This window comes from Canis lupus, chromosome 29 (assembly GCF_048164855.1).
Source record: "Canis lupus baileyi chromosome 29, mCanLup2.hap1, whole genome shotgun sequence".
NCBI lineage: Eukaryota > Metazoa > Chordata > Mammalia > Carnivora > Canidae > Canis > Canis lupus.
In genome coordinates this window covers 29148245-29160271 of record NC_132866.1, presented here as the reverse complement: position 1 = coordinate 29160271, position 12027 = coordinate 29148245, and the positions used below count along the sequence as shown (strand labels likewise).

Sequence of the window (12027 nt, the reverse complement as noted above, 5' to 3'; positions counted from 1 at the left end):
AGAACATAAAAAAATCATTACCTCATTAGTAATCAAATGAACTATAATTAGAAACAATGTATTAATTATAACCTATTACACTAACACATGTAAAAAGGGAAAATAATCAGCATTAGCAAAAAGCAAAATAAATTAGTTTTCTCTTACATATTGTTGGTATAAGTATAAACTGGCATGACCTTCCTAAAAGTCTATTTACTACTTTTTTTAAAGTCCATTTACTAAAAATAGTTTAAATGTTCATTCCTTTGACATAGCACTCATACTTCTAGGAAGTATACAAAGATACAAATGTAATGATGTTCATCACAACACTGTTTAAAATCATGAAAAATTAAAGATAACCATGATGTCTAAAGATCAGTTAAATAATTACAATATATCCATAAAACACAATTCTAATGTAGCTATTAAAAAGAGTATGAGCCCATATTCTCTGATATAGAAAGATGTTCACAAAATATTAACAGAAATTACAAAATAACAGGCATGTATCATGTTACTTGGTTTGTATAAAGTATGTGTGTTTCCTATATGTTTATAACTTATATATGTGTGTATATGAATAGAGAAATGTCCAAAAGGATATTAATAAAAAGATTTTTATCACTATAATCAGAAAAATAATAAAGTTATTCTCATTTTGAAAATCATATTTTTTAAACTATTAGTTGTCATGGATAAATATCTAGATGTTTATGCACATGAAATAATGAGTCATTTCATTGAAATGTAAAAAGCAACTATCACCACGATTTTTCAATATTGTTTGTGAGGTTTTTAGAAACTAAAAGGAAAATACTTGGTAAAAACTTAGAAAAGAGATCAAAATCTACCTTTGTCTTTCATCAACAGCTTCTTTCTTACACTGGAAATAAGTTATAAAAAGAAAGAAATTCACTCTCCATATCAGCAAAGGTATAAAACATTAAAGAAGAAGTTAAAAAAGTCACGTGAAAAAATTTATGAAATATCTTCAAATGACATACAACAACTGAACAAATAAAGAGATGTAGCATATTCTTAAGAAAAATATCAATTCCCTCCAAATCAGGATATAAATTGAATACAATTCCAATCAGAATCTAGTGATGAGTATTCTTGAACTGGAAGAAATGAGAAACTCATTTCAAAAAGTGATTATATGAGAATAGCTATGAAAACTTTGTGGGAAAAAGTGAGAGAGTAGTTAATAAACCTTACCAGATATCAAAACAGTATAGTATTGGCACAGAAATAAAAAACAGAAAAATGACAGAAAATACAGTTCAGAAAGATGTACATATATATATGTGGGAGTATAATATATAATATATAACCATATATGATGTTTCAATTTAGCAGCAAAAGAATGTTTTATTTTAAAAACAGTGCACTCACAGCATGGAAGAAAATAATGTGATATACTTACATCAAGCTAATATAAACATAAATTACAGTTTTAGTAAGATATTAAAGCTCTAAATTAAAAACAGAGTAAAAAAATGAATGATATCCAGGAAAATTATTTGCAATACATAGGACAAAGGATTAACATTCCTAATTCACAAAGAATACTCACAAAACAAACTGCAAATTAACAATATGTGAAAATATACTCTCTCTGGCTATCACCAGAAAATTGCAACAATAAGATAATAGTTCTCACCTGTTAGGCCGAGTAAGCTTGAAAAAAATGCTGATATCCAGTGCTAATGAGAATGTCAGGAAATAATTGCTCTCATACACTGCTAGTGAGAATAGGAATTGCTATAATCTTTTCTAAAAATTATCTGGCAATGTGCATCACAATTTTAAATGCAAACCATAAAAAATTCATAAATTGGACTTCATCAAAATTAAGACCCTTCTCTCTAAAAGAAACTGTTAAGAAAATAAAAAGACACTGGCGTCTGGATGGCTCAGTTGGCTAAGCAGCAGACTCTAGATTATGGCTCAGGTCACGATCTCAGGATTTCGAGATCAAGCCTGGCACTGGGTTCTGCACTGGGTGTGGAGCCTGCTTAAGATCCTCTCTCTCTCTATCTTTCACTCTGCTTCTCCTTTCCCATGCCTTAAAAAAAAAAAAAAAAAAAAAGTCTCTTTCTCCCTCTCCCTCAGCCCTTCTTCCTCTCAAAAAAAAAAAAAAAAAAAAACATTAAAAAAAAAGTCAAAAGGAAAAAGACAGTCACAGAAAAAAAATATTTGCAGATCACATATCTGAAAAAAGGACTTATAGACAAAATATATACAGAACTCTCTCAAAACTGAATAGTAAGAAAACAAAACTCATTATTTTTTTAAATGGGCAAAAGCTTCTTTACCAAAGAATACATATAGATGGCAAATAAACACATAAGAGCTGCTAATACCATTAGTCATAAGGTAAATTGCAAATTAAAAGCATGAGATATACTATATATTTATTAGAGTTGCTAAAATTTAAATGTCAGACAATACTAATTGTTGGCAAAAATGTGGATGACCTAGAACTCTTACATACTGATAGGATATAAGATAGTTTCAGCCACTTTGGAAAACAATCTGACAGCTTTTTTTAAGTCAAACAGACACCAGGAAATCAAGCATTCCCACTCCTAGGTACCATACTACCTAAGAGAAAAGAAAAAATATGTCAACACAAAGAGCTGAGAGCAAACGTTTATAGTGGCTTTATTCATAATCACCAAAAACTAGAAACAAACCAAATGTTCATCAACAGAGAAATGGATAAATAAATTGCAGCATATTCACAACATGAAATATCACTCAGCAAGTAAAAGGAATGAAATGCTGAAATATGCAGCAAGTGAATGAATCTCAAAAAAATTATGCTTAGTGAAAGAAATCAGACACACAACCACTTTATTATTCCATTTCTTTGACTTTTAGGAACAAATATCAGTTCAGATACAGCTAAGGACTGGAGGAAGGGAAAGGAGATTGCAAAGGGAGATGAGAAAACTTCTAGGATGAGGGAAATCCGTATCTTGATGGTAGTGGTGGCTATTTGACTCTATGACGTATACATTTGTCAAAATTGATGTTTTCTTATAGATTATACCACAAAAAAACTTATTTTGTAAAATTTAAAAATACAAACTTTTTGACCCAGACATCCCTCTTTGAGAAATCTATTCTACAGAAATAAATGCGTCAACATGTATATAAATTAATGTACATTAACAGGGAAATGGTTAAATAAAGTATCTTATCTTCAATACCACAGAATGTAACATTAAAAGACCTGCAAATTGTCCTCTGAGCATTATGACTTATGGGAACTGAAAGAAAGTTCTCATTCCACTGATTTGAGCTCTTGGTTCAACTAAACTTAGAAGAATGGGCCACAACACAGAAGTGCGAGCTTCTTTTGCTCAATTCATTTGCCACAGTAACACAGTAAAGCTGACTATAGGGACTCCAATTCACTTCGGAATCTAAGACTGAAAGAGGAGGTACAAAACAAAAAGTGGCAGCAATTAACATAACAATAGTCCTCATTGGAAAGCATCTTAGGTAAAGCCATCTATTTATTATGGCTTCAGTTCAGGCTGCCTGGTTATAGAGGGTTGAAATGACTTCACAGCACAAATACATTTTAATTTGACCTCATTTCAAGATCATTCACTATGCTCTATATAACTATGCAGAATGCTGTACAATATGATATTCCTTGTCCTCCAGAAGCTTATGTTCTAAATGGAACCCTAGAAAATACATTGCCCCTTAAGGCTGACTTTTTCATTTGATTATAGGTATCTACCACAAAAGTTCTATTTACATCTCAAAAAAGTACGGGGATGGCAAAAGGAGAGGAGAAATGAATAGCTGAATCTGAACCTATGAAAGTTATTAATTAGATGTCAAAATTATCCCAAATGAATTCATTCATCATATACACAGCAGAATATTTCCAACAAATATACAGAACATTATTACATTAAGAATCATAAGAACACAAAGAAATGGAGGAACCGTCCCTGTTCTTTCTTAAAAGCTCCAGGACAAACTGGAAGCTACAGGACAAGCATACATCCATGTGTTGTGAGTCAGTGTGAAAAGTGCATCATGTTACTCATCACCATTTAAAATAGTTCTATCACTGATATTCTACTGGTATTACCCCATCATATTCTGAAAGCCTTGGAGTTTATTTCAAAAACCCTCTAGATTAGATGAGGCTAACATTATTTCCATTGCTATGTAAATCATTCACATGAAAATATTAAGACATGTTTAATACCATGCAAAAATACAATCTACTTTTCCAAAACTATAAGGTGGAATACTTCAATAAGATATACACATTAAAAGAAATATTATTAATTTCTGTAACTGGGCTGTCACTAAGGACTGCAGAGTTGTTTCCTTTTATTGAATGGTCAGAAGATCTTCAAAGCTAGAATACCATAAGCCTGCATCTGAGGGGTGGCTTGTTTAAGAGAGATCATGAGCCGGAATGCAGAATGTGAAGACATACCTCTCACCTCAACACTGACAGTCACGTTAGTTAAGGGATGGAATAACTAAGAATGAGGGCTTGCTGGTTAGGTGGAGGCAACACCCACCAATTTTAGTATATGTGCTACCAAAGCAAGCACAACACCCATCATTTTAAAAAGGCTTTTAGCTATCTGATATTTCAGTCACTTAATTAATTTCCTACATTGCTGACTTTATTAATTTTTTCCCATACTACCATCTTAGGAATCCAATTTTAAAATAAAAAATATACCGCTAACTGACCAGGAAACAATTATGATACACTGCTAACCATATACATGAAATTCTGTAAACAATTAAAGAGAAGGGTTGAGGGGAGGGCAGAAGTGTAAAGAAAATTATCTCTTTCTGAGATTGTGGAGGCCCAGTTTCCTCATACTGTTCCACATAAATACTTTCATTGCAGACATTTCAAAGATTATGCCAGAGTTATAAAAAATAAGTGGAACATCACCAAGCAGAAATCCTGGAGTAGGTGTTCTGAACATGTTGGTATAGAAAGTCACTTCATTTGAGAGGTCTCTGCCCCTTCAACCTCACCCTCCTTACCAATATACATTCATCACTGAAAAGGGAAATATTTACAAAAGTTAGTTTAGTTATGTTTAAATATTATGTTTAGCTGTCTGGAGACCATGTTCTCAAAATTTATACAAGAAATCAAGGATTAAACTTCATAACAATTAGGAAACCACACTGTGTAAAATCAAAGACTTAGTTAAAGGACATTAAAATAGCTTTACCATCGGTGCTAAATTGAAGTGAGTACATCTCTTCCCAACACCTGGACCAAAACCTTCTGAACTTTCATATAAACAAACTGGTGCACACGAAGTGCTCTGTCTGTGGCAAGGTACCACCTCTGTACACGCATTTGGGTGAAAAATGTGGAAAAGGCCTGAGGACTCTTTGAAGCAGCTTGGGAGAAGTGAGAGCAGGAAAGAGGCTCTTCTCTAGGGTAAGTTTGTTTAGTGGAAAGTAAGCAAGTTGTCAGGGTAAAAGTTGACAATGTTGATTCCAACAGTTTGAACTGCGAATAAACATCCAAAGGGATTATGTTACTGAGAATTAGAAAAGATTCCACTGAACCCAATAGAACACTTGTGTTTTCAAAGATAATATGCCTTCAAGCCACACTCTGGATCCACAGTTTAGGGTTAGAATTACCTTAAGCCCTGTCTATGCCACATTAAAGAGCATGGGGTTTGACCCCTTTAATATGGACCTAAAATTAAAATAAGGATGAAATAAAAATATTTCATTTCTAATAACTAAATTTAGAAATACTAAATACATGTACACCTGAGACAGAATAAAGAAATCTGGATAAAAATCTATGTTCTTCCCAAACATCTAAACTTAAACAGTTTCACTAACCAAGCATTGACCGTAAATCACTTTTAAGTTTTCCCTCCTTAATGACCTATTAAAGAGCAAAAAACAAGGCCTATACTTATGAAATCCATAATTCGCTTCTCTGTTCACCAAAGCCACATTTAAATCTGACTTTCATCTCATTCAATTGGGTTTTCCACCAGGTACAAGATGAAAAGTTAGAGAAGACTTGTGCTTTCTCAAGAGCAAAACAATTTGGTTGCCATTCAGCAATTCCTGGTGAAATGCCAGGAAGCCTGTAAAAAAAGTTAAAATTTTCCTAACTTGGGGTTGACAAAAATAAGTGTGAGATGTTCATGGCCTATCAGACATTCCATCTTTTTGATTTTTAAATGTTCATAAACAAGGAAAAACAGACACTGATTTATTTAACTTTATTTAGATCAATATAATGCAGGTATGCCTTGCTCAAGAAAATGAATGTAATTTAGACTGCTCTTCTTAATTATCCCAAGTCCTCAATGATTCTCACATTAGCTCTGCTCTAAGAATCTTCTCTAAAGCTTGACAAAAGCATGCAACTCACATGCTCTTTACCAGCCAAGTTTGCAGGCAGCCCTGCAAAAAGTTGTTTCTCCTTTGAGCTCTCATACAAATTCACTTTCCTCCTTGAACCAAGGATGTAAGGGAGTATGGCTGTCTCATAGCCTCTTTGCTCTTAAAAAGAAATCAAATTCTCCAGATATTTTCAGACTCCACCAGGAATAGAACATTCTCAGCTCAGCCTGTGGATCATTATCTCTTTTACATTTCATCTTTATGTTCACTGGGTTCATAGAAAGGGCATACACAGAAAGAGGAAAATAGCAGCTTCTTAGACACCAAATTTAGTAATTCTTTCAAATCTACTGGCACACATCTAAAAAGTCATATTTTTATAAGGCTTCATTAGGTTTTCATTGGTTCTGTCTTTTGAGAACACACATGCTGAGTTGCCTATAACCTCAAGCCAAAATACTGCAAACTACAAGAAATATTTTTTATAGGAAGGCAAAAGTCATCACAATTTAAAAAGGAATATGGTGGGTGGAGACAGACAGATGTGGGCTCATCTAGAGTCCATTTTAATGTCTCCCAAGCATCAAGTTATTAATTAATAGAGGCCAACAATCTATAATGCTCTAAGATTTCAGACGACTCCAACAGGCTTACCTGTTAATATGAGATTACTGTAAGTATTAGAGAATTGCTCCTTTAGGAGAACAAGATGCATCTGAGCTGCCTTCTCCCGTTGGAGCTCCAGCATAACATCAGGGTGCTGAGCAATCTTGCAGCCTTTCTGTTTATCCAGGGCAACATCACTTCGAACAATGTCTACAAAGAGAAATAAAGGCAGGCAGCAAAAACAAAACAAAACAATATAACAGAAAACCATATACCCATCAAAATCTTGTTTCACCTAAAATGACAGAATTTATAACCTACTAGGATTTCATCAGAATTAAGAGATCCAGAAGTAATAAACCTGAAGTGTCTCCAACTTCATGATACATCCTGCAAGTTTCTCTGGTCATTTCCAAATTCTTTTATTTATTTTTTTTACTTATTAAAAGATTTTATTTGAAAAAGAGAGAGAGAGAAAGAGAGAGAATGAGCAAGGGGAAGAGCAGAGGGAGAAGCAGACTCCCCACTGAGCAGGGAGCCTGACGTGAGGCTTGATCCCAGGACCTGGAGATTATGACCTGAGCTGAAGGCAGACACTTAACCAAATGAGCCACCCAGGCTCCTCTTATTTCCAAAATCTTTGGCAATTTCCATTTTATTACCTCACTGTGACCTCGCTTAAGATTCTCACTCCTCCATTCTCCTCTCAGTCTACTTCCAGGACTTGTGCACTTCCTGGGGCTTTTTCTTAACATCTTTTACCATTCTCCATAGAAAAAAAGTCATACAACCTTGTCTGAATACTAGTGACTATGATTATTTCCTCTACCTCCTGCTGTAGGACCAGGTGATAGCTCCTGCATGTATATTCAGAGAACATGTGACCTGTTTTCAAATTTATCTCCCAGCCAGTTCATTCAGCTCAAATTAGGGCTGCCATTCTATGGGTCAGCTGCTCAGGATTTCTCCTGCTATCTTTCATGTGCCTCTGGCTGCATTCTGACTCACTAGTAACTCCTTAAATCTAAAAGTATTTGTGGGTCAGTGAAGAAAGCAAAAGTAGGGCTAGAGTCCCTTTACAGATCTGTCTCTTTCCCAATTATTTTCCCATTAGTGACAGGCTGCTTTTTATACTTCAATATGATTTTCACTCAAAGCAGAAGTATTGTCCAGAAAATAGTCTTCCTCAAAAACATTCACCTAGGGATCCCTGGGTGGCACAGGGGATCCCTAGGTGGTGCAGCGGTTTAGCGCCTGCCTTTGGCCCAGGGCGCGATCCTGGAGACCCGGGATCAAATCCCACATCGGGCTCCCGGTACATGGAGCCTGCTTATCCCTCTGCCTATGTCTCTGCCTCTCTCTCTCTCTCTCTCTCTGTGACTATCATAAATAAATAAAAATTTAAAAAAAAATTCACCTAGAACATTTCCCAATTACCATAGAGCTTTGATGCCCTTAAGTTATTTGTTTTTACAAATTAAAATATAATTCAGCTGATTATCATAGAAACAAATAATGTTTATCAGCAGCAATCTGGATAGCAGCAGAAACTTTCGAGTTTTATGTAGCAAATTGAAGGATTTTAGGAGAAAATGCTAGAAGGAAAGAAGGAAAGGAAGAGAAACGAAAAAGAAAAGAAAGGAAGTAAAGAAAAGAAAAAAGAACAAACTGCTTTGCCACTGTTGATACCAATGGCTTTGGAAGGGAAAAAGTAATACCTGTGTTAACCGTACCAACAGGAAATATTTGGTTCTTTAAGCAATGCTCAAAGAGAAAATAGGGCATGTGGCATGAAATATGGACATCGTTCTAGACAAATAAATCTTTAAACCCGTCAACATAGCCCTAAAAGAGAAGTCCAGATATAAATACTAACCCATGGCAATGAGAGTTAGGATGTGCATTTGACACAACAATTAGCCAGATGTGGGAATGGTCCTTACTTAATCTTGGATGAAAACAGGGGAGCTGGTTGGAAATAATGCAGTATTTATTCCTAAACATATTTATGCCAATTTCTAGACTGTAGGCAATAAAGTGAACTCATTTAACATTCAAGTAAATACTCTCATAGATTTTCTGAGGCTTGAATACAAAAGTAGAATAAATTAATTCAAGATACATTCTAGTTTTTAAGACCATCAATAGAAAGCAAGAGGAAAACTTATTACATTGTATCACTAAATCCCTCTAATAATCCTATGAATGTGGCAGATTTTGTTGACTAGCTGACCCAAACCCTACACACAATCCCTTCTACTTTTCTTTGCTATATTATAGAGACTAAAACACAAAAATTAATAATTTCCCAGCTTTCCTTGAAGCAAGGGATGACCATGTAATATGGTTCTGCTCAAAAAGCTACAGGCAGACATCCTTAGGAGGACTTAACCTTAGTGACAAAACCTCACTAAGAGAAAACCAGGGTCTTTTTTCTTTAGCATATTAGTCTTTCCTGTTCCTTATGTCTAAAACATAGACATGAAGCCCAGAGTTAAAGTAGCCATTTTGTGTCTTGAGTCAAGAAGCCAGAGGACAAAGGACTACACATTAAGGATGGTGAAATGGAAGATCGGGAGAGACTAAGATTTGAGAATTGCTTCTTTAGGAGAACAAGATGCATCTGAGCTGCCTTCTCCCATTGGAGCTCCAGCATAACATCAGGGTGCTGATGTTTTTAAGGAGTTCCCATAGCTACCATTCTTGACCTAGACTGCCCACCTCTTGATTTCTTGTTATGTGAGATATCAATTTCTTATTTTTGAAATCCTGACCTGTTGTTGTAATCATAAGTGATAAAGAATAATATTACTATCCCTATTGTATATTTGAGGAAACTGAGGTCCACAAAACTTAAGTGACTTCCCCAAGTTCACAGTGCATCGTCAGTCCCTAAATCCAGAAATTTTCAAAGTCAAGTCCAGTGATCTTTCCAAAAGTTACTCCTATATAGAAATTCATGAATTTAATAGTAAAGTATGGTAAATAATAAAAGTAAGGAACTAAAGAGAAAAATCTCTACAGCAGCAAAACCATAGATGGTCTATCCAGAAAAGAAAAATGTATGATACTTGCTCAGAAAACATTACCAAACTTGTACCAAAACATTATATATAGAGTTAAAAGGAGTTTAAATTATTCAGATACCTCTACCAGGAATCTAATACAAAAGTAGAACACCTACCAAACTCTCTATTTCCTATATAATAAATGTCTTGCTCAGAAGGCAAAGAAAGCAAATATTATAACTGATAGCTTCAATATCATTCCAACTAGAACCTTAAAATAAAGTGACCATATTATTTTAATAATAGTAAGAAAAGAAAACCATGGGCATGGCCAAACATTTATCTGAGACTTTAGAAATGTACACTGCAATAATGTTTGAGGAAAAAAATAGATATGCTGTACAAATTCTTTATTCACCATAATCTGTTTGAAATTGTATCAAAAACTAGATAAACACACAAAAAAGGTACTTATTAAAGATGTACATGGTCATATATATCTGGAGGGAGAGTTAATATTATAGATGACAGATTCACAATTCAAAATTACCTTGACAACCTAGAAACTTAGGCTGAAATCCCCAAGATGTAGACATGAACACAAAGTCCTGCAATTATATTGAAAATTAATTACATAAGAGGGTAAGGCCAGACCAAACAGAAGCTTAAATATTTAAGATCTTTTTAAGTTTTACAAGTTTTAGTTGAATCCAAGCTTTATGTAAGTCAGTAAAATGCTGCCAAATATAGTACTTCTGCCAAAAAGATTAACAAAATTCTTAGACTAAATTAATATAACCAGAACATCCAGAATACAGGAGGTAACATAGCCACCCTGAATTCCATGCTAGCCAAAGGCAGCACAGTAAAGAGTTGGAGTTAAAGCAGACCTTGGTTCAAATTCTAGCTTGGTGGTCCCTTATAAGCTGCAGAAATGACAGACAACAATGCATCTGAAGGCTATTTCTTCATCCTGTTACTGTAAAGAGTCATAAAAGATTTAGCACTATACCACATAATAAGATACCACATAATAAGAACTCTACAAAGGGTAGCTGTTACTATTTTTGCCATTATAATACTCTACTTGTAGTATTATATGTTTTCCGCCTGTAATAGTTTCTCAGGACATTAATCATCTAATGTCAAGATGGTAAATAATTTTATTTTTTTAAAAATAGCTGAAACAAAGTGTTGAGCCTGGCAAAGAAAACATTAAAGATGGCTTGCTTCATACAGAAAAGAAAACTGACTTATTCTGCATAAATACAGAAAGCCAAACATTATAGGAGTAGCCAAAAGACATATTACTTAGCTCTACATGAAAGAAATGTAAAAGCTGTCCTATAAGGAACTACTTAAAGATGGAGTGAGTTCCTGATCACTGGAGATATTTAAGCAAAGACTAGGTGATGCAGACACAATAAAATTATTTCAGTTTAGTCATTAAAAGCCTGCCAAGTAAAGGGTTAAGGTACTTTCACCAACATTATATGAGGCAATATGACAGATATTAAAGGCAGAATTCAAATATATGCAAGTTCAGATCCCATCTCTATCACTTTCTGAGAGCTCTTAGACAAATCACTAAATCTCTCCTAATTTTTCAAAATGAGAATTTTAAAAAAGATTTTATTTATTTACTTATTTGAGAGAAATAGATAGTGAGAAAGAGCATGAGTGGTGGGGAGAGGGACAAGCAGGCTCCCTGCTGAGCAGGGAGCCAACCTCCAGGCTCAATTCCAGGACCCTTGATAGGGACATATCAACAAGTTCTGGTTGTTTTTGTGGATGATAATAATTATATTAATATCATAAAGTTGTTACTGGAGGATATTATTATACCTTTAGCTCATTTTTAGCTCAAAAATTTTATGGCTCTACAAAAACTTTTACTTTTGTCAAACATAATAGAAAAAAAATAAAGATTCAAAGCCAGGAGATTTAGGCATGAATTTCAAATAATTTATCAAATAATCATGGAACCATAGACTAAAAACTTAAGATCCTTATGCCTTGGCTCTTTCCTGGTTTA

The 12027-nt window shown here is 34.2% G+C and overlaps 1 protein-coding gene across 4 annotated transcripts in view; it reads right to left on the bottom strand.

Annotated features, from left to right (window-relative positions):
• Positions 1–12027, bottom strand: part of HPSE2 (heparanase 2 (inactive)) — a 629145-nt gene that overhangs the window by 556668 nt on the left and 60450 nt on the right. For 3 of the 4 annotated variants that reach the window (XR_012020748.1, XM_072805744.1, XM_072805742.1), the window contains exon 3: positions 7033–7194. The exons of the other annotated variant lie outside the window; for it this stretch is intronic. Coding sequence is in view for 2 of the 3 variants with exons in the window: in XM_072805744.1 (XP_072661845.1) it covers positions 7033–7194 (162 nt within the window). In the remaining variant the exon portion in view is untranslated. The remainder of the gene's footprint in view (positions 1–7032; positions 7195–12027) is intronic. 4 annotated transcript variants of the gene reach the window in all.